Source organism: Dendrobates tinctorius, unplaced genomic scaffold, assembly GCF_039654945.1.
Source record: "Dendrobates tinctorius isolate UK_male_01 unplaced genomic scaffold, ASM3965494v1 ptg000039l, whole genome shotgun sequence".
Lineage (NCBI taxonomy): Eukaryota > Metazoa > Chordata > Amphibia > Anura > Dendrobatidae > Dendrobates > Dendrobates tinctorius.
Genome location: NW_027361707.1, coordinates 26,977,586 through 27,001,804, shown reverse-complemented (window position 1 = coordinate 27,001,804; position 24,219 = coordinate 26,977,586). Strand labels below are relative to the sequence as shown.

The following is a 24,219-nucleotide window of genomic DNA, read 5'->3' as shown; positions in this document are numbered from 1 at the left end:
GTCTTTAGGCTATGTAGTCCTCCGGCTGTGATCGAGGGGCCTAGGGCATCGTAGGAGCCCCCCACGGCTACTGCTAGTTGTGTTGATAGGTTCAGGGGTCTGCAATCCGATAGTTGCCAACTTCTCTGGTTTTCTGGACTTAGCTAGCATTTCTGTTTTTGCCTCCTACGGTGACTCAATCATAACAGGGTTGTGTGGGGTCCATAATACTGTATGTAGAGTTGTATGTGGGCGATTATAGTGTTTTGTGGGCTAGATGGGGCATTATACTGTGTGGAGGACCAATATACTGTACAAAGAACCATTATACAGTGTGGGGGGCTGTGTGGGGTCCATCATACTGCGTGTAGAGTTGTATGTGGGCTAGTATAGTGTTTGGAGGCCTAGATGGGGGCATTATACTGTGTGCAAGCCATTATACAGTGTGGAGGGTTGTGTTGGAGCCGTCATACTGTGGGGAGGGTTGTGTGGAGGGTCATTATACTGTGTGGAGGACAATTATACTATGTGGAAGTGTGTGGGAGTCATTATACTGTTTGGAAGGCCATTATATTATATAGAGGGCTGCGTGGGGGCCATCATATAATCTGGAGGGCTGTGTTGAGGCCATCATATTGTGCAGAGGACTGTGTTGGGGTCATCATACTGTGTTGGGGTCACTGTGGGAGCATTATGTAGGAGCATTATGCTGTGTTGGGGTCACTGTGGGAGTATTATAATTTATGGCTGTGGGGTAATGGAGGGTCATCATACTGTGCAGTGCATGTGGAGAGCACTATAGAGGAATCACTGTTGGGCGGCATGAAAATGGTATCTTAGTGCTTGGGCTTTAATAGGATCTTAATTACTTTGTAAGGTCTTCAAAGTTGTGAGATGTGTCCTCCTGTGATCCTGCTGAATATTATTTTTTTTTGTGGTGGGGCCCATATATGACTTTCGCTGTGAAGGCCCATTATTTCTTTGCTTTCCTTTACCTGGTCCTAATACTAGTCTTAACCTTAACCCTAGTCCTTGCCCAAGCCACTGTCCAATTCCTAATACTAACACTAGTACTAGCCCTAACCGTACTCCTCATCCCAACTCTACTACTAGCCCTAGCTTTAACCTTAGGCATAAACAAATATATGTAAACATTGTCGTACAGTGGGGAAAAAAGTATTTAATCATAGGTAGACCACAACTATGAGAGTCAAAACGAGAAAACAAGCGGCAGTGGTGAGGCAAAATTTTCCCTCCCCTTCTGTGTGCCACCCTCCACTGCCACACCACTTCACTGAGTCCCACCCTTTGGCCAAACCTAATCCTCTTCTTCATTCCCCTGCCAAAAATGGAACAAATCAGAAGAAGATTAACCTTTTGCTCTCTGCAGCTATTTAAAGGACTCTTTTATGAACATGTAAAACATCTGACAAACAATGAGGACTATTTTTTATTCTATTTGTTTTACAATTAACTTCTAGGTTAAGTGTCCCTTTAATTACTTTGGGAGGAAAGTTTAGAATATGTATGAAATGGAGGACAATGGAAGAAATAGAATTGTTTTTTATAAATATTTGTGTTCTTTGTAATGGTTTTATAGGTGCCACCTCTGCCCTGGCATCATCAGGAGCACATAAACCTCACAAAATCCCACCAATGTTACTTGTCACTGGTAAGTATGATAAAATATAGGAGGTAACAACTGTATAAAGTATACTTAAAAAATGTGCTAACATTTAAAAAAATTAAAATGTCATAAAATATTACTCTTCCACACACACAGATATACACACCTTAACACTTAAATTGCAATTCCAAAAAGAAAAAGTTGTGGAATTATGGAGATAACAGGATAGATAGACATGTTATTCATCTGCAAATGATGGAAAAATGGAAACAAAATTTTCAAAACACCTTGACTTATTCGGTATGGAGTATGAGAGCCACGTGCAGAAATCTTGGCACTTACAGCCTCTTCTGCTATCAATGAGGTTAGCAATGGTTGTCTGAGGAATATTCTGCCGCTCTGAATGCACTTGGGCAAATAATCAAGATCCACTGCTGGCCGCTCCCTGTACAATTGCCGACCAATGAGGTCTCAGATGTGTTTGATGGGAGACAAGTCCTGAGAAGCTGCAGGCCATGATAGTGCATTTACACTACAGGCTGCTCACATGAGCACGAGCAACGTGAGGCCTGGAATTGTTATTTTAAAAAACAGCTCCCGGGACACTTTGGGAAAATGGCTGTATCACTAGTAACACAACCAAATCAAGTGTAACACCGAGCTGTTAGTGAACATGGAATGGCGACTGGAGGGAGTCCGGCTACTTTATATTATGCCAACACATACCTTAAACCTGGGGGAAAGACAGGAGTGAAATTCCTTTGTGAATGCCTCTTTATGCCATTGTCCATGTGGTCTTCTGACCAATCTCTGGCAATCATTGCATCAAGACAAATGCAGGACATGTTGCTGAAGAGGATAGACCTCCATTCCAGCCTTGATTGCTTCATTCCAGCCTCCGGTCCTCGCTTGAAGACAATGTGGGCAACTTCATGCAGAGGTCTACATGATGGAATGCCACACAATTCCTACTCCCATGATTATGGTGTGGGGTGAGGCAATGCATGTGACCGGAGGCAAAGAGGACGTGAAGCAAGAACAATCAGTGAATGGTGTAATTTACAGTAGTTATAAGTAGAGTTGAGCGAAACAGGTCGGCCAGATTCATGTCGCCGACTTATGACAAAGTCGGGTTTCGCCGACCGAAACTCGACCACAGCGTGAAGTCGGCCATGCAGTTGGCAAAACGAGCGCCAAAGTCGGATTTCCCAGAATGCTTGCACGTGACTTTTTTCCAGCCACTGAGCAAGGACGTACACTGTAGGCAATGAGATGACATGTGCAGCGTCTGGGGAGAGAGAGAGTTTTCGCACATTTTAAAAAAGCGGTCAGGCATGTAGGTATATTTACTGTCCTCCACTCCCTGCCGACTTTGCTTCCCATTGACTTGCATTGGGTTTCATGTTTCAGTCGGACCTTCGACTTTTCACGATAGTTGGCCGATTTCGTTCGACCCGACTTTTGAGAAAGTCGGGTTTCATGAAACCCGACTCGACCCTAAAAAAGGCAAAGTCGCTCATCTCTAGTTATAAGTCAATTGGTGATACTGTATTAAAAAATGCATATTAACAATGAATCATATAGTGATGCAATTGTAATAACAATGAAAGCTCTTCAGTATATAAAACACTAATATTCTCTTTATAAATTGATTCTTCCCGTTCATGGGAGTCACCATGCAAGTTTTTCCTTCAATTCTGGCCCTAGCAGGGGTCACTGGGTTTCTCCGCTAAGCCGCAAGTCTTTCTGACAAAGTCTAGTAAAGCACGTTGAGCCTCCCACGCATCAACCGACTCCCTCCCCACCTGATGTCCTAGCCGAAGCCAGCCCTGGTACCGTATGTTATAACTGAAAGTGACGGCACTGCTCACTCACGTGGTCCCTTTGCAACCGTAGGCATGTTTCTCTGGTCACAGTCCCCTCATGGATCTTCAGTGCTTGACCGTCGGCGGACGTCTACTGGGCCTGGGGTGAGAAGGACTGGGTCTCGACTCATGACAAGTATCATCTAGCCCTTGGAACTTGACCGGCATAGGACGCAGGTCCTGGTCTTGATCGGCGCAGTCTGGACTCTGGGTCTTGACCGGAGTAGTTCGAGACTCCAGATCATGACTGGCGCAGTTTGTTACTGTGGTTCCACTGGGTATCATCTGGACCCTGTCAGGTGATGACCGGCACCTCAGTGGCATAGGATTTCTGCTTAAACCTGTAATGCTGCACTCAGCACCATCCTGTGTCTGCGTCTGGCCTGCTCTCTTTCTAGGTGCCAAATCCCTCTGCGGTTTGGCGCTCAGGATTTTTATATCCAGGAATATACAGCAAGTTCCAGCACAGTAACTAGTTCCCACTGCAATTTTTCTAGGACAAATTGGTTCCAGCCAGCAGATGGTGGTCTTTCTACACTAATGTCACATCATGCAATTGCTCTTCAGGATATCACTTGTTCCTCTTACAGTGACATAATGTACAGTAGTCAGATCCCTGTAGTCGCTGTTTCAGGTATACTAATAGCTCGGTGTTGCATTTATTTCGTGGTGAAAACAATGATGCGACCATTTCTCCAAAGTGCCCCAGAAACTGTTTTTTAAAGCGACAACATCAGGACACTTGTTGCCTGTGCTTCATGGACTATCTTCAGACTTGTCTCCCATCGAGCACATCTAGGACGTCATTGTTCAGCAATTGCAAAGGAAGGTGCCAGCAATGGATCTTGATGATTTACCTAAGTGCATTTAGCGCAACAGAACATTCCTCAGATGTCCATTAATTGGCTCACTGATAAAAACCAAGGCTGTAAGTGCAGGGATTTCTGTGTCTGTCTGGTCCAAATACTTGATACGGAATAAATTGAAATGTTTTTACTTTTTTGTTTCCATTGTTTCATAATTTGTACATCATTAACATGTCTATCCATCCTTTGGTTTCCATAACTCCATGACTTTTCCTTCTTAGTGTTGCAATTTTAATGTTGAGGAGTGTATATTGCCCTAAAACCTTATTATGTAAATGGTATTTTATGGCAGAAAATTTCATAAGGTGGTAATATGAGCCATAAAATGACATTCTTTCTCAAAAAGGCTACTTCATACTTAGGCCGGGATCACACATGCGAGAAACACGGCCGAGTTTCGCATGTTAATACCTGGGTGCTTCCGGCACTCGGATTGGAGTGTACGGCCGCATAGCAATACATGCAGCTGCACGTTCCACTCCCGAGTGACGGCGGCAGTGCCGAGTGTTAACATGCAAGACTCGGCCGTGTTTCTCGCATGTGTGATCCCGTCCTTATTACTGGCCTTAAGAGGGTTGTTTAGAGGATAAAAAACATTTTTTAAAAGGCCCTGCCTGGTTAAAAAAAACAAAAACAAACTAAAAAGTGATACCAACTCTTACCGATTAGCCTCACTTCCAATTCTAGTGCTTACCTAGTGCCTGCGTAGACATCTTGACACACCAGAAATGGTCAGAAATGGCCACTCAGTCAATCACTGGTCACAGTGGTGGACCATCTTAGCCAGTAATTGTTTGCCATTGTGGCCATATCATGATGGGATCAGAAGGCAAAAAACAAGCGGGACCAAGAAAGCGTTAAAATGGGAATGGAGGAAAAACTTTGAAAGTGAGTTTTGTTTTTTTTTTTATTATTAAAATAGTCTGAGATCTTTCAATTATATTTTTTACCTGATGGAGAATTGCTTCAAAAAACTGTCACCCTTGCTGCCATTCTGCACCTGTCTTTTAAAAAGGACACAGAAGTCATCAAATAAAATAAAAAAAATACCAATAACAATTACCATAAAATCCTGAACATTCTTGACTCCTTTCTGTTAAACATCAAAATTCAAGATGAATGAATCGATTCCCAGGATCCTGGTCCAACAACCAAGTCAATATTCTTTGGCCCCGATAAACCACCTCCTATCTATGAGCATCTCCGGCTCCTCTTTTGATTGGCTGGGCTGGCATGACATCATTGTTGCACATGATATTGTACAAAGCAAGCTAATCAAAAGAGGAGTCAGGGATGCTGGCAGGAAGGAGGCGGTTCACAAAGTTTCTGACCAGCAGCCACGGAATTGACCTGGCCACTGGATTGGGGTTCTGCAAATTTATTTGCTCATCTTTATTCACAATCCGAAAAATATCTATTTTTCTAAATGATCTTTTTCATTTTTCCTACGGTAAATGGTACCTATTCTGTCTGTCTCTCCTTACCCTGCTCTAGTGTTAATATATGCAAGTTAAAAACGGGGAGTGTGGCTAATTATGCCAAAATTGTCATAAAATAAACCTTTTTACTGGCAGAACAGTATGACTCATACTTTATATTTTGGTACACAGAAGGCTACTTTATAAAACCTAATACTATTTTGTTTCATCAAAAGCTTCATTATAGGAATGTTTTGCTAAACTTGCCAGTGTTGATGATATCAGCCAACTATCTGTGTATGAAGATGTACTCACCCTTTACCAACAGCAGATGCCCAATTTTTCGTTCTCACGGGTGCTAAGGTGCTGCTTGTGGTGAGATATGCCACCATCTTTTTAGTAGACATACATTGCCAGCCAAGGGTACGTGTGTATTGAGAGGTTAACACACATTTATTAGGTAAAGGGGTACCTGTCAGGAAATTCATGATGTCAATCCAAACATAACTAAAAATGAGCCATGAACAGAAAGAACAGTCACGAGGGCAGAAATCTTCATACAGTAGACTAGGACATCTAAAAGAGATCTGTTCTGGGGTCTGCATTAAGGGGTGTCTGGTTCTGTATTTATTTAAGGGTTATGGTCTAGGGTCTGTATTTCATTAGAAGGCCTTGAACCTGTATTTATTTTAGGCAGTCTGAGGCCCCTACTAGATTCCTACAGATTAGATATTAGAAAAAACTTTTTGACAGTGAGGGTGATCAATGAGTGGAACAGGCTGCCACGAGAGGTGGTGAATTCTCCTTCAATGGAAGTCTTCAAACAGAGGACGGACTGACATCTGTCTGGGATGGTTTAGTGAGTCCTGCATTGAGCAGGGGGTTGGACACGATGACCCTGGAGGTCCCTTCCAACTCTAACATTCTATGATTCCTCCAAGCCCATAAATAAATGACCTGTTAAACTTTTTTTATTTTGGAGGGGGTCTATATTTATTAAGTACGAGAGGGTTTGTTTTTTTAAGGCGGTTTGGCCTTAAGTCTGTACATATTTTGGTGATTTGGTGTGGGTTTTTTTTTTAGATAGAATCTGGATTTGTATTTACTTAGGGGACCGTGTCTAGCTTTTGTATTTATGTACCGGGTTTGTACTGAAGTTAGTTGTTTAGAAGTTTTAGGGTCTGTGTTAATTTTGGAATTTAATAAAGGGGGACAAATGTACTATTTGTCATTCATATGCTGTAGATTGGGGGTATATCTTATACAAATCAGTAGGGCATAAGGCCAAGAATATAGTGTGATGCAGACTGTTCAATACTTTGTACATTTCTTTTTGGAACTTCACACATTTACCTTGCTAGGTTGAATCTTTGCAGTAAAACCACCTTAGATGCCGCGATCAATATTGACTGTGACATCTAAGAGGTTAAACTAAAGGAGAGGGTAATTTCTTTTATTCATGGATTGCTGTGACAGCTGGGTACTCACAGAGTGATAATGTAGAGCAGCCTAAACACATGCCACCAGATATTCTGTGATAATAGAAATAACTTGGCACTCAACTTATGGCATTCATGAAAATGGAAAAGAATTTTATTTATGCAGTCTGCAAAAATGTTTCGGCCTACATGGCCTTCATCAGTCCAACTGCTTTAAATAATTTGATAAGGAGGCAATGAGGTAAGTAATGTGCCAACTCCTGTTGTAAGGACTGTAATGGTGGGCTATCCAGCTCACTGTCCGGGCAAAATTCTGTACAATAACCAGTGTGTGGCAAGCTATCCAGCTCCCTGTCCAGGCAAAATTCTGTACAATAACCAGTGTGTGGCAAGCTATCCAGCTCCCTGTCCAGGCAAGATTCTTTTATTTTTGATCAGGGTGCCAGTATAGTTGGCCCTTGTAAGGCTATTGCGTGAAATGATAAGGATACTTACCTCATTACCTCCTTACCAAATTATTTAAAGCAGTTGGGCTGATGAAGGCCATGTAGGCCGAAACATTTTTGCAGACTGCATAAATAAAATTCTTTTCCATTTTCATGAACGCCATAAGTTGAGTGCCAAGTTATTTCTATTATTGCTCTTTGGTTTGGGTAACCTACTTGTGCACCCTGCAGTAGTGCCACGCTATATTTCACACCAGATATTCTGTGAGCACTGCCCCTTGGTAAAGACCAGAAAAATTAGCACTAAATAAAAAAAGCCCATATCTCTGGAACCATATGGTGGATTTATTAAAAAATGTTCAGGGGAACAGCGGAAATAAAATAAGAGCAAACACTGGGCACTTATGACCTAGTGATAGGTTATATTAATCCTCAAAATTTGGACACCATAATAAAGCCATAACTGGTGATTTTGGAACATCCTAAGAAAAGACTAAAAAAGTTATAAGACTAAAAAAAGTTATATGTATACCAAAATGGTATCAATGAAAACTTAAACTCACGCTTCAAAAAATAAAATCCCATACATCTCCACGACTGATTTTCTTTTTTTTTTGTTTTTAAAGTTATGGCTCTAAAAAAATATATATATAAGTCTCCATATTTTAAAAGTGTTAAAATCCAATCTGTCAGCCAGACAACTCTTGGGTAAGTCTCAAAATCATTAGATTGATGTTGGATCCTATCAAAATTGGTTGGCCCTGCGGACTCCATCTAGGCTGTGCCCCACTAGTCTACGTCCAGATTAAAGAGTATGGTTGTTAAAGATTTAGGGCTGTGCCATAGTGGACCTTACTTTACTCCTACTATGGGGCTTCTTCTGATACTTGGTATTACATAAATGATCATTATTATGAACGGGCACGTAATACTAGACTACAACAGCTGCTTGGCACCTTCATTGGCATGTATAAAAGAAGTTGTACCAGCTGAATGTGGTTACATCTTAGACATTTATGGCTTATTTATGGATCCCACCAATGACATTTATTTATCCTACACCTGTCTAGAGAAAGGGGCATTATCTCCATTCATAGTAGTGTGAGACGGAGCCTTGTTTTCGCAATAAGAGTCATGATCTGCACCTATCAAACATTTATGGAAAATCCTGTTGATATGCCCCAAATGTCTGAGATGGGACAACTCCACTCCAGTAAGTGCAGTAATTACATCCGATCTGATCGTACATCCTAATAATGGCCCTTTGTTGTTTCCATAAATTATATAGTCGATGTCACAATCAGTTATCATAAAAAATATCAAGAAATATGCAAATATATTATAGGTTGGTAACTTTAAACACGTTAGGCCTCATTCAGGAAACTGTTCCCCATAGCAACCTATCCTAGAGCAGCTTTCATTTCTTAAACTGCTCTAGCAAGATGAAAGCTGGGTCATGATTGGTTATAATGAGAAACAAAGACAATTTTCATTAATCTGCCCCCAAATATTCAAGCCAAAATAAACCACTCCTCATCTACATGCCTCTATGTTCATTTTTCAGAGAACCTGACTGCTGATACATGCTGTTCTATGCACCGGCGGCATATATTACATTCTGGCTATATGAATTCAGCCATGTCTGTTTGACTCTGAAACGCTGTGGTGCTTTAGAGAGAAACATACCTTAAAAGCCACCAGGGACTGAGCCGCATGAGTGACTAGTCTAAAATACTCCCAGGCAGGCTTGGACTTGCCCACAGGAGAAGAGGAGAATCCTCTGGTGGGCCCCTGTGCAAGAATGGGCCACCACCCTCTTATATGAGCAGTACCTGGCACAATATACTTAAAGCACTATGTACAGACAAGGACAGCACCTAAGTTATTTAAAAATGTACCCATTTCATTGGTATTTAAATGTGTAATTGAGGATAATGTCACATTTGCATGTAGGTAATAAGTAGGGCCCTGGAGTTGGTTACTGCTGGGCCCTTGGCACTGACACTGCAACAAGTCTCTTCCTGTACACACATGAAGGGAGAGGCCGGTCACTAAAGGGGAGGGGGCGGAGATAGGTATCCGGGGACCCGCCTCTTCGACTAGTCTCCCGTGCAGCTTAGTCCTCCAGCAGCTTTTAAAGTATGTTTTTCTCTGAAACACTGCTGTTTTCCAGAGTCAAACATACATGGCTGAACTCATACAGCCATTGCTTGAAAAGAGTGGCCAGATCTGCTGTTAGGTTCCCTTTAAAGGGTTGACTAATTTGAAAATCCTCTTATGATGAGCTTGTTATTTCTGGAGGATATAATTGTCCTGTTCTCATTTATTCAGCAAAGACACTGAAAAAAAATGCTGCATTACCGAAATTCATGGGGTACACAGTGCACAGACAAGATATTCTCTAAGGAGATATCAAAATAAATTAGGGGAATCATAACCAGTGGACTACTCTGTACAATGTCCATATGCCCTAACATAGACACATGAGGTACAGTTATACCCAGACCCTGGAGCTTGATGGTGCTTAAATGCCCCTTGTCTTTGTAAGAATATAGTATGACAGTTGCGCATAAATTTGTGAACCCTTCAGAATTTTCCATATTTCTATATAGATTTGACTTAAGGCGAATCTGTCATCAGGATTTTTCCCACAGACCCGCCTCGAAGCGCAGTAATCTCTTTAACTGAAAACTGCCAATACAGATTAAGCAACAACCACAAGACAGATTTCATGCACCCAGGTATCATTTTAATCAGTGTAATGGCACTAACCTGACAATGCCTGTTTTTTACTTAGCAAAATCTTGATGACAGATTTGCTTTAAAACTCCTAAAAGTAGATACAGAGAACCAAGTAAAAGAAATTAGTCAAAATACCGAACTTTGTCTTTTTTTTTGAAAAAAATGATCCAATATTACATATCTGTGAGTAGCAAAAGCATTTGAACCTTTTATTTCAGTGTCTGGTGTCCCCCCAATGTGAAGCAATAATTGTTGATTAGTCCCGAACATCAACCTGCAGGAATGTTAACACACTATAATTTTTCAGTGTCCTTCTGATGTTGTTTAACTAATATGAGATAAGCCTTTATTTGCTTAGTGTTTACCATGAGTTCTGTTACGTTAATTACTTCTCATGGTCAAGCCATGAGTCAGAGTGGTTAAGGAGTCAGAAGCCAGGAGGGTACTTCATAAACAGAAGGAAGAGACAAAAGCATAGTCAGGTAACTTTCTGAGGTCAGAGTACAGGGAGGATAACGGATCAGAGCTGAAGGGATTAAACAGACGGATGGTCAGAATGAAGTCCAAGGTCAGGCAACAGGTCAAGCATACAGAACTCAAGGCACAGGGAGCACAAACCTCACTTGTTGTATGTACGTCTGGCAATAGTCTGGGAGAAGCTGCTCAGTTAAGTAGGCATGGCAATCACCCGGGATAGTGACCACTTGGAGACAGCCGATGCCTCCAAGTCACAGATTGGCTAGTCGAGCTGACAATCAACACACTGACAGCTCAGCACGCCCCTGTACCGGATTGGATGGCCGAGCTGTCAGTAACTGCATCCCAGACACCCTGAGGGGATGGAACCTTGTCAAATTTCTTTTTTGACCTCATTAAATATTTTACTCCATGTTCTTGGAGGGATCTTTTTTGGTAGACCACTCCTGGGGAGGCCCAATAAAAGTAAAGAAGAGCAGCATCCAGTCCAGGTGAAAGAGTATATGAAAATTTATTCAGCCATGAAACTGCAACGTTTCGGCCATCAAATGGCCTTTTTCAAGCAAAAGGCCATTTGATGGCCGAAACGTTGCAGTTTCATGGCTGAATAAATTTTCATAAACTCTTTTTCACCTGGACTGGATGCTGCTCTTCTTTACTTTTATTGGGATTCCTGATGTCCAACTGGGTCTTTGGACTTTGAGCGTGCATCCCTTGGATCCTGGAAGTGCTATTAGCCATTCTATTGATATTTCACTCCTGGAGAGGGTGATATTAGTCTTGAATGTCTTCCATTATTGCACAATACCTGAGACTGTGGGTTGGTGGACTCTAACCATTTCCAGCCTGATGAACATCAACAGCTTTTTTTCTGAGATTCTCAGAAATCTCCTTTGCTTGTGCCATGTTACACTTCCACAAATGTGTTTGTGGCTAAAAATCAGATTTTGATAGATCCTCGTTCTTTATAGAAAACAGGTCGACCACTCACACCAGATTGTTATCCCATTTATTGAAAACACCAGACTCTAATTTCATTTTTGTTATTATCTTCTAATCCTAAAGGTTCGCATACTTTTGCCACTCACAGGCATGTGATATTTGGATCGTTTTCCTCAATAAAAAAAAGTCTGACTTTTTTTTTACTTATTTCTTTCACTTGGTTCCTTTTACCTACTTTTAGGACTTGTCTGAAAATCTGATGTAGTTTTTTATGTCAAATTTATGCAGAAATATGAAGAATTCCAAGTGTTTTGCAAACTTTTAGGCACCGCAAAATAAATGTTTACATGATACCTCCGTGAATATGTGATAGAGTAGTACAAAGTGTCCAACCTCTCAAATTGAATAATATTGTTAATTGTTCCTGCAAAATTGTATGCAGATGAGCGTATAAATGGGATGTGTGTAATACATGCAACACTAAAACCAATATTTTCTTGTTATATGTAAGAATCACTTAATTATACAGGGAGCGTTCTACATGACAGGTCTTTATGGAAGCTCAGCAGAGTTTTCCCAGCATTTCAGGTATATTTTTTAGGTTCAATTGGCATCTGCAACTTCTATTCACAACGGCCTAAAAAGTTAAAACTAACCACACAGCGCCACTCTTATCCATAGGCCGTGTTTGGTATTGCAGCTCAGCTCTATTCTTATAAAACCCATTGAGTCTTGGAAACTGAAGGGTTCTGAGTCTTTTGCTAGCAGTTGACCACAATTTGTCCTCCTAACCTGCCTCTGCCTTGTACAGCTGGTTAATACCAGGGAAAGACAGAATCTGTGCAGTTGCACATAAGGAGACAATTTTTCATGAATTCACCCCATACAATCTAAGTAATTACATTGCTCTACATGTGAATAAATCACTTGCACAAAGAGGCAGATTTTTACTACTTTTGCTAAGGCTTTATATATACAGAGGTATATAGAACTACAGCGCCCCCCATTGACCTGTATGAGTGGAAATTTGTAGGTTGTCAAGAGCAGTAATGCCATTGCATGGACGCAAGCCCTGACAGACTATGAGAATTTACAATAAACATTTTTTTTCTATTATTAAATTATTGCAAATTACCATTTACTGAAAGAAATAGCAAAACGTCACCTGTGGTTATTTTTTACCACTGCTCTCATGAAACCCAGGCTTGGATTTATTTATTTTTTTGTTAGGTGTTGCAATGGTTCTGTCTTTGAAAATAAAAATCAAATGAATATACAGTGGGAATGGAAAGTATTCACTCTTCGTTTCATTGCAGCAATTTGGTAAATTCAAAAAAGTTCATTTTTTGTCTCATTACAGTAATGTACACTCTGCACCCCATCTTGACTGAAAAAAAAACAGAAATGTAGAATTTTTTGCAAATTTATTAAAAAAGAAATACTGAAATATCACATGGTCATAAAGTATTCAGACCCTTTGCTCAATATTGAGTAGAAGCACCTTTTGAGCTGGTACAGCCATGAGTCTTCTTGGGAATGATGCAACAAGTTTTTCACACCTGGATTTGGGGATCCTCTGCCATTCTTCCTTGCAGATCCTCTCCAGTTCCGTCAGGTTGGATGGTGAACGTTGGTGGACAGCCATTTTCAGGTCTCTCCAGAGATGCTCAAATGGGTTTAGGTCAGGGCTCTGGCTGGGCCAGTCAAGAATGGTCACAGAGCTGTTCTGAAGCCACTCCTTTGTTATTTTAGCTGTGTGCTTAGGGTCATTGTCTTGATGGAAGGTGAACCTTTGGCCAAGTCTGAGGTCCAGAGCACTCTGGAAGAGGTTTTCATCCACTATATCTGTACTTGGCCAGATTCATGTTTCTTTCAATTGCAACCAGTCGTCTTGTCCCTGCAGCTTAAAAACACCCCCATAGCATGATGCTGCTGTAAGGGATTACAAAGACTGTTTTAAGCCTCACATACGTTCCGATTAAATGTTCATAAATGTAAATGTCCTACTCTGTATATATGGTTATATAGCTTGATGCTGCTATGTGTCCAGTGTATATAGGGAGAGTGCAATACTCAAGTTGACCCACTAGAGGGGGCACATTAGGACTAAATAGAAAAAATAGCAAATAGTTAAATTAAGAGGGGCCAGCTGTGGGTAAGTTGTAGGATTTCCTGAATTCTAGTCAGTAGGGCCTGGGAGCCCGGACACGGCAGGTGGACCCCGTAACATTAAGAAAGGAGCCCAGTCGTCCGGGGCCTGGTGGCAGAAGGTCACAACAGTGAGAGAATGCGGGGCAGCTCTAATAAGTGGCAGCTAGCTACGTGGGCTGATGCCCTTTTGTCTGGGGTGAAACAGACAGGCAAACTCCTGAAGATAGTTAGGCTGACCCAAAGAAACGCTGCGGTACCGGACGAGTCGGTACGACCCTTGAGCATTCTGGAAGAAGTGAAGAAAAGCACAAGAAAGGCAAAGAGTGTACTCTGTGATGATCACTGTCTGATCCGAACGTACTGAGAATGGAACAAAGTAAACTTGAACTGGACTCTGCCTTTCTTTGTGTGATTCCGACAGGAAGCAAACCTCAGCCTATCAGAGAGGATCCTGATGGATCTGAAAACGGAACTAAAGGTATGCCGCAAATGGGACATTGTATGCATGTGCCGGGAGGCCAGGGTGGGATTGAGCAATCTTTGTCAGCCACAACCATGGCCCTGGCTCCCCTCACACTTCCACCACCGTGTTTTACTGTTAGGATCATATTGGGCAGGTGATAATAATAATCTTTATTTTTATATAGCTCTAACATATTCCGCAGCGCTTTACAGTTTGCACACATTATCATCACTGTCCCCGACGGGGCTCACAATCTAAATTCCCTATCAGTATGTCTTTGGAATGTGAGAGGAAACCGGAGTACCTGGGCAAAACCCACGCAAACATGGGGAGAACATACAAACTCCTTGCAGATGTTTTTCTTGGTGGGATTCAAACCCACGACTGCTGCAAGGCCGTAGTGCTAACCACTGAACCACCGTGCTGCCCATGTGATGAGCAGTGCCTGTTTTTCTCCACACATACTGCTTAGAATTAACACCAAAAAGTTCTATCTTCGTCTCATCAGACCAGAAAATCTTATTTCTCATAGTCTAGGAGTCCTTCATGTGTTTTTTTTTTTTTTAGAAAAACTCTATGTTTGCTTTCATATGTCTGGCACTGAGGAGAGGCTTCCGTCGGGCCATTCTGCCATAAAGGCCCGACTGGTGGAGGGCTGCAGTGATAGTTGACTTTGTGGAACTTTCTCCCATCTCCATACTGCACCTTTGGAGCTCAGGTACAGTGATCTTGGGGTTCTTCTCTACCTCTCTCACCAAGGCTCTTCTCCCACGATTGCTCAGTTTGACTGGATGGCCAGGTCTAGGAAGACTTCTGGCGGTCCCAAACTTCTTCCATTTAAGGATTATGGAGGCCACTGTGCTCTTAGGAACCTTGAATACTGCAGAAATTCCTTTGTAACCTTGGACAGATGTGTGACTTGCCACAATTCTGTTTCTGAGCTCCTTGGCCATTTCCTTTGACCTCATCATTCTCATTTGGTCTGACATGCACTGTGAGCTGTGCGGTCTTATATAGACAGGTGTGTGCCTTTACAAATCAAGTCCTATCAGTTTAATTAAGCACAGCTGGACTCCAATGAAGGAGTAGAACCATCTCAAGGAGGATCACAAGGAAATGGACAGCATGTGACTTAAATATGAATGTCTGAGCAAAGGGTCTGAACACATATGGCCATGTGATATTTCAGTTTTTCTTTTTTAATAAATTTGCCAAAATTTCTACATTTCTGTTTTTTTTCAGTCAAGATGGGGTGCAGAGTGTACATTAATAAGAAAAAATGAACTTTTGTAAATTTACCAAATGGCTGCAATGAAACAGAGTGAAACATTTAAAAGTGTCTGAATACTTTCCGTACCCACTGTATTATAAAACATGTCTTATGGCCAACTACTTATTCCATTAAAACATAAACACTCATACATAACCTTTAATGATGTGAGTATCTCTACCTTATTTCTTTGAGCAGGGCCATAGCCAGAGGTTTGGTTTGCCATCATAGCCTTGTATCTAATTACCCTGAGCAAGGTAAAATGGCTTTTTGGTGCCTGTACCCGTACTGAGCACCAGGGGGCACAATCTTCCACTGCCCCCACCTCTACTAGCTAAGCCCCTGCTCACTTAGACAGTCCGCATTATAGATGACACTTGCTAAAGCCCTGTGCTTTGGCTAATAAATCAATATTCTGCATTACAATGGAATTTTACACTGAATGCAGAAAATAATTTGTAGTTTCAGTCAGGTCTTTAAGTTGAATATATTTTATTATAATTTAGATAGTTATTTTCATTTTTCCATATCACTATCTAAACAAAAAAATAAAAATAGTTTTATTGGCCAGTATGAAAATTGCAAGATTTCTAATACTAGACTCATGCTTGCTGATCTGTACAGAAGATTTTTCATAAGTCTCATAATTGCCATCACAGACAGGATTACAATGAAAAATATCAAGTCTATATACAGCAGACAATATAAGATCCATCATTTATAATAAGTGATACAGCAGCTCATCTCCCCCTCCTCTTGTACGATGACTGATAACACCTCTATATACAATAGATAACAAAGGATCTACCATTCACAACAGGTAATGTCATAGCTCACCTCCTCCTCCTTAACTATGACTGATAACACCTCTATATACAATAAATAACACAATAGATAACACAGGATCCACCATTCACAATAGGTGATGTCACAGCTCACCTCCTCCTCCTCCTGCGCAATGACTGATAACTTCTATATACACAGTAGATAGCACAGGATCCACCATTCAAAATAGGAGATGTCACAGCTCACCTCCTCCTGTGCTTGGCTGATAACACCTCTACATACAGTAGATAACACAGAATCCACCATTCACAATTGGTGATGTTGCAGCTCACCTCCTCATGTACAGTGACTGATAACACCTCTGTATTTAGTAGATAACACAGGATTCACTTTTCACAATAGGTGATGTCACAGCTCCCCATCTCCCCCTCTCTTCACAAAGACCTTTTTCGGAGATCAAAGCATGAGCAGAATCTTATATATACTTGAATAGGGTTGGAGCCAGTCTATAGCTGTTTAAAGGGAACCTTTCACCATAAAAATGCCATCCAAGCTGCTGGTATCATGTTATAGAGCAAGGGAAGCTGAGAAGATTGATGTATAGTTTTATGAGATAATATTCAGTATAACCTGTGTTTTATTCATTTATACCTCTGCTCTTTCTGGGATTTTTGATCCAGTGGGTGGTCCTATCAGTGACTGAGAGCTTCCTTTGTAGAAGTGTACATACAGAGAGAGCTGTCAGTCACTGATAGGACCGCCCACCACACTGAAAAGCTCAGAGGTTTACATGAATAAACCACAAGTTATACTGAATATTTTCTCATAAAACTATATATCAATCTGCTCAGCTCACCCTACTCTATAACATGGTACCAGCAAAGCGGACGGCATTTTCATGATGACGTGTTCTCTTTAAGTCCATGTAGGGGCTGAAAAGAACAAGATGTATGAGCCTGATATTAAAGGGTTATTCCAAAACTAACAAGTTATCCCCTATCCATATTATAAAGAATAACTTGCTGATCATTGTGGTCCAACTGCTGGGATTCTCTTCCAGGGGTTCCTCAAATCAGGGCATTGAAGCCCCGTCCTGAATGGAACCGAGGTGCGCATCATCAGCCCCTGCTCCATTCATTATCAGTGGGACTGCCAGAAAAAGCAGAGTACCGATCTGATTTTTTTTAATGTCACTGCTGAAAAGACTTCTGCACGGAACAAGGAATATAATTAAAGCAATCAATCTTAGAGGCCAGTGTAAAAATTGCAAAATTTAAAGAAATTTATAGAAAAAAATTATTAACATAAAAGTCTAAAAAACATAAAAACTATATTCCATTTAAAGACAACCTCGTTAAAGAAACTCCACTTCACAGCTACAATAATTTAGAAGCAGTCATTTTGTTTTCAGGTTTTTACATTTTCGGCTTTCCTACAAAACGTAAGAACAATTTGAGAGATGTGGAGAGAATAAGATATTACTGCATTTATATTCTGGATGGGAAGACTCACAGTCGCCAGAAGATGATGAGCAAGGATATGTATATTCATCTTGGAAGACCTCAGGTTAAGCAATATGTCTCCCAGAGGCACAGATGAGGCTTTAGAGGGTTTTTGAGTGATTGTAATTTTTGTTCCTCGCATTGTAAGACCTGTCTGTACATAGGATAGATTCATTGAGTGTGAGCTAGGTAATGTATAGGGTCCCATGTGGGGTATTCTCTGACATACGGGCCGCTGGCATTATATCTGATTTAAGAGGATTGGAAACTAACATTTTCTTTTTTTCCTTTTCTGCTATAGTAGCGATTCAGAATAAGTTTTTCTAGAAAACTATCATAACTCAGATTGCAAATTTCTGAATTATGCAGTAGTTTACTGTAATAATAAGGAATAGGAAATGTGTGAGAAAGTTCATATGATTTCATTATTTCTGTGAATATTTTTTAAATAGCTTCACCTTAAAGAGAATCTGTCAGCCCATTTTTGGTATGTAATCTGAGAGCAGCATGATGGTCTTGCCTCTGGGTTCAAACCCTTGAACCTGTGCTTTGATGATGGCTTGTCAGTTGTCACAATATGTGACTGGCCCTGCGTGGTGTGACCTGACAATCCGTCGGTCACCAAACAACTGGACAAACAAAGGGACACAATTACAACGGTGAGCCCTGCTATAGGAACGAGGAAAGGGACACCTCCTGCAATCTGCTGCGGATGAGTCCTGGACTATCCTGACGGCCCTATACAGGTTCTCTCAACCTGTCGCCGAGCAGGATACCTTGTCCATCATTTACCCTGCACCTGTCCCTCACTAGGGAATTTGTAAGTGCGGACACTGGTCCCACTGCTGCACTAATAAAACACTAAGATACGACAGACAGGGTTAAACAAAACAACACTTAGCTTTCTCTGCTGCCAATACACGGAACAGCAGAGTAAGGCTCCTGAACTCAGCTTTCAGCAGAATCACCACTGCACCAGCTAGCTCCTTTCTTCAGCTTGGTTGGTTTCCACGGACATGTCATAACCAAGAGTCAGCTGATGCATCAGGTAACCTTATATAGGAAGGTGGGGGTGGTCACCACCAGCAGACTAACTAAACATGTAGTAACACCAGCGGCCACCGGGGGGGGGGGAACTGACATTAACCCCCGATGACCAGAAAGGAAAAAAGCTTATATCTGAGAAGCCCAAACTGACACAGATCCAAATATGGATCATGACATGGCTTTTCTGTCCATCGAACCACAGCAGTTACACTTTTCTCCAAGTGTTTAGTTTCTGTTGTCCTTGCTTCAGTCTTTTCAGTGTAACAGGTGTTTTGCTTTACTTGTATGTCTGCCCTATCACCTTTTGAGTGCAGCTTTATATACTTTCTCCTTGCTGATATTTCCTGCCAGTGATAGTCTCATTTGGATGTTCAGCCATACTGCTGTAGTTAAAGCCAGTCAGTGAAAGAACAGCTAGAGTATATCTCTATGCTGTTTATGTACTTTACCCTGCAACTATCTTCTTTTTCTTTTCATGAAGTAGGGATCTCTTTCTATTTCCAAACACTTTCCCTTCTGTAGGTAACTTGCACTCTGCTGTGTCCTCTGGTTCTTTAATAGGAACAGGAACTGCATGACAGCCTTTCAGGTAGCATAGGTCCATGGTTAGGGCTGTATCAACTCATGCAGGCAACACTATGGACTGCGAGGTCAGGGTCTCTAGTCCATACAGGAGCCGGAAGGGTCAGTTGCAGTTTTATTATGCTACCTATTTTCCCAAGTGAGTTGCTACGCTATCATAATTATACCCATAATCCTAAATTAATATGGCAATGGTCACTTCAATAAGCATTTCAAAACAAAAACCATCATGAAATGTATCATGGGGATTGAAGAAGTGAAAACAGAGGAGAATAAATATTTCTTTAAGAAAATACAAATTTTATTAATAAACAGTTTTTAAAACAATAGAAATTTATGTTAAAAAGACAGAATAATGTGGTCTCCAACATGAGGGGGTAGGAGTAACCAGCAAAAAATGAGATTAATGATTGTCCATGAGGTGCTAAATGCATGTATTGAACAAAGTCACATTAAATAATGTTATAATACATCTAGAGTCCATGAATTCCTATAACCCCCCATCAAAAAAGGGAAAAAAAAGCAACCAATATTGCTAAAATTTGCCAAAATAAAGTGCAGTCGCACTACAGTGATATATATGGCCTATTTTTAGGAGGAGAGTGGGGGGGAGGAAGAGGCTATAGAGGAAAACACCCGGGGAGATATAATTCAATAGTTAAATCCTCAGTCCTGGATATACTTGTTTTAATAATTATTTCTCAAAGGAAAGGAAAAGGATTTTGGCACAGCAGAACGGACATTCTATAAAGCGTTCATAATAGGAAATTAGATATAAATTTTTTTTACCTGCTGCTGGCCGCCGATAAGCAGGACAAATGTAGTGAGGCTAGATGCTGGTAAACTCTCCCCGCCGCCCGACAGCGCCGTTTCGCAATAGTTGCTTCTTCCATTTATATCTAATTTCCTATTATGAACCTACTATAACAGTGTTTTATAAGAAGAATATCACTAAAGGACTAGGTTTCTGATGTCAGCTAGTACTGCTGTGCTGTGCAACCATGCTCCCACCACTTACTGGCAGCTTTCTGTCAATATACAGTGTAAACACAGTATTCAATCACAAGTGTGGGCAGGGTTATATGGAGCTCAGCATTCAGAGCACTGCTTGATCTGCAGCAGAAAAAAATGTGATTCTTTCAAAACTGCTGCACCCAATAAACTGACACATGGTTGTAATCAGGGTTTCTGCCCCTAGCTCATGCTGTTCTCAGATGTGGTAGAGAAAAGCCTGATATCAGATTGCCATTAAAGGACCAATTGGTCACTTTTGCCCCTTTGCACATATGGGCGTAACTATATGTCCTGCGCTATGGTGCCCTTGTTTGGAAAGAGTTCAGGCGCTGACCTCTTTTGCCATCTTTTTACTCCTCTGAACTTTAGCTGAGCTTCAAGGGAGCCTACAATTTATATTATATGCTGTAATATATCAGATGGTTGCAGGTTCAAATCCCCTAAGGGGACTAGTAAATCAGATAAAAAATACATGAAAAAAAAATCAAATCAATATTTCTTTTCACACATTAAAAATAAAGGTATCACCCCTACCTAGGCTGATTGGCAGCTCCTTATTGTTACTCCTTCCTGCTACTGTATCTCCTTCCAGCTAGTCTGATTGGCAGCTCCTTATTGTTCCTGCTTCCTGTCTCTGTATCTTCCCCACCTAGTCTGATAGGTAGCTCCTTAGTATTCCTCCTTCCTCCTACTGTATCTCCCCCGCCTAGTCTGATTGGCAGGTCCTTAGTGTTCCTCTTTCCTGCTACTGTATCTTCCCCCCACCTACCCTGATTGGTAACTCCTTTTTGCTCTTCCTTTCGGCTACTGTATCACCCCCCACCAACTCTGATTGGTGGCTCCTTATTATTCTCCTTCTGGCTGCTGTATGACCCCCCACCTAGTCTGATTGACATCTCCTCAGTGTCCCTCCTGCTCCTGAGAACTCATTGGACTTCTACAATGCTCTTCTTTATATCAGGACTGTATATACATTCCAACATAAAATTTCAAAATAAGTACACCTTGGGTTTAAAATCTGGTTTTGAAATCTGGTGAAAGATCTTTCTATGCACATTAAATAACCCCATATGACTGTATTGCTGAATCTTTTTACGGAATCTTTTTACATAAATGCATTTCACCACAAGTGAATCCCTCATCCTTGCAACTTTTCCAAAAGGGTAATTTCCCAAAAAATAAAGTTTAGAGAATAACTTTCTGATTGATGGTGTTCCAATCATTGTGACTCCCCAGTAATCCCGTGAATGGTGCTCTGCATTCGTGACCTGAACGGGGAGCAGTAGTGCTCATGCATGGCTTCTGCTCCATTCATTGTCTATGGGACTGATGGATATAGCTTAACTATGCACTCGACAGTTCCATAGACAATGAATGATATGAATGATTGTAGAGCCCCATGTTTAAGATCGTTGGGGTACCATTGGACAGATCCCAATTATCCGCAAATTACTGTATCCCTTATTCTGTAGACAGGGGATAAAGAGATATTTTGGGAATAAGCTTTTAATGGAAATTAGTAAATATATGCTGCAGGTAAAATGTCATATTTTTACAGACTTACATGGTCTAGTAAGTACGAGAAGGCAGTAATACATAGTTGACCTTGAATTGAGTCAAAAATAAATCCCGTTGCTATGGAAAGATGTATTAACTTTGACAAGTGAACGTGCTGAGTTTTAGCAGAAAATTTAGTGTCAATTTAATATTGTGATTAAGAAAAGTAAACTCTGTCAGTTGAAGATTGGAATTTTGGCAGAAACTTTTCCAAAGGCATCTTGTCGTTGCAGGATAATGCGCTGCCCAGAGAGTTGAGCGACTTTTGGTTTTTTAGGGTCGCTTTTCGTTTCGTGAAACCCGACTTTTCCAAAAGTCGGGTCGAGCAAGATCGTCCGATTATAGGGAAAAGTCGGGGTCGTCCCGAAACACGAAACCCAATGTAAGTCAATGGGGAATAAAAGTCGGCAGTGAGAGGAGGACAGGAAACACACCTACAGTGCCCATTTGAATGCCAAAAGCATCAATTCTTCTTTCTTAAGCTTGTCAACCTTAATTAACTTCATAATACAAGTTACGCACTGAAAAATGGGGGTTATTTGGCTACAAACTGTGGGGGGGGAGGGCTGGCTCCAGGTTTTCATGTGCCCTGGGCGAAAGAGCGCCCCTTTAACACATACCACGACTCATCATGCTCCGATACGGCAGAGAAATAGCGGTATAGTACAATGAAAAATACCTCACTTTTTACATCTCATGACGAGGCCCATCTATTTCTCCATACAGAATCATTGGTCCCATATAATGTTTGAAACAGTGTATGATGAGCTCCACATAATGCTACAGTATATGTTGGTCCCCATGGATGAAGCTCCACTGTCTTATGGGCCCAAATAATGCTCCAAACATAATGGGCCCCATTTCTAATGCTCTAGTGTATAATGGGCCCTGTAAATGCTGCTCCAGTGTCTGATGTCCACCTTTGGAATGTTCCAGTGTATGGTGGGCCCAATCTATCATTCTCCAGAGTATAGTGCTCCCCAAAAATTGCTGTCCCAACATTGAAAACAATCAAATAAGTCTCCTCGCTAGGGAATCCCTGTACTTGTCTGGACAGGTGCTGTAGCTTGCTTAACAGCTCGCCAGCCGTTCTCACGCCCAGTATGGATTACACGTGATTGCACAAAGGTGAGAAAGGGTACCGTATCCCCAGATAACATGTATGGATAGCGTACACATTCAAAATATATGTCTCACTCACTAACTTTTTGACAGTTAGAGTGATCAATGAGTGGAACAGGCTGCCACGAGAAGTGGTGAGTTCTCCTTCAATGGAAGTCTTCAAACAGAGGCTGGACAGACATCTGACTGGGATGATTTAGCGAATCCTGCTTTGAGCAGGGGGTTGGACCAGATGGCCCAGGAGGTCCCTTCCAACTCTACGATTCTATGATTCTATGATTCTATGATTCTCAGGAGGCAGGCTCAGACGGTGTTAGGCCCAGTATGGATTGCACGTGATTGCACAAAGGTTAGAAAGGGTACCGTATCCCCGGATAACATGTATGGATAGCGTACACTTTCAAAATATGTCTATACAGCATGAGGCAGGCTCAGACGGTGTTAGGCCCAGTATGGATTGCACGTGATTGCACAAAGGTTAGAAAGGGTACCGTATCCCTGGATAACATGTATGGATAGCGTACACATTCAAAATATATGTCTATACAGCATGAGGCAGGCTCAGACGGTGTTAGGCCCAGTATGGATTGCACGTGATTGCACAAAGGTTAGAAAGGGTACCGTATCCCTGGATAACATGTATGGATAGCGTACACATTCAAAATATATGTCTATACAGCATGAGGCAGGCTCAGACGGTGTTAGGCCCAGTATGGATTGCACGTGATTGCACAAAGGTTAGAAAGGGTACCGTATCCCTGGATAACATGTATGGATAGTGTACACATTCAAAATATGTCTCAGGAGGCAGGCTCAGACGGTGTCAGGCACAGTATGGATTTGACGGCCCAGATTACACAGCGGAGGAGCAGGGAGAGGTAAAGATTGCAAATGCTGGGGCCCTGCCCAAGCAAGGGGGGCCCA

The 24,219-nt window shown here is 41.4% G+C and overlaps 1 protein-coding gene across 1 annotated transcript in view; it reads left to right on the top strand.

The window, feature by feature from the left end:
• DOK7 (docking protein 7) overlaps window positions 1–24,219 on the top strand; it is a 187,640-nt gene that overhangs the window by 134,418 nt on the left and 29,003 nt on the right. The window contains exon 9 of the mRNA XM_073574565.1: window positions 1,580–1,651. Within this exon, the coding sequence (XP_073430666.1) occupies window positions 1,580–1,651 (72 nt within the window). The remainder of the gene's footprint in view (window positions 1–1,579; window positions 1,652–24,219) is intronic.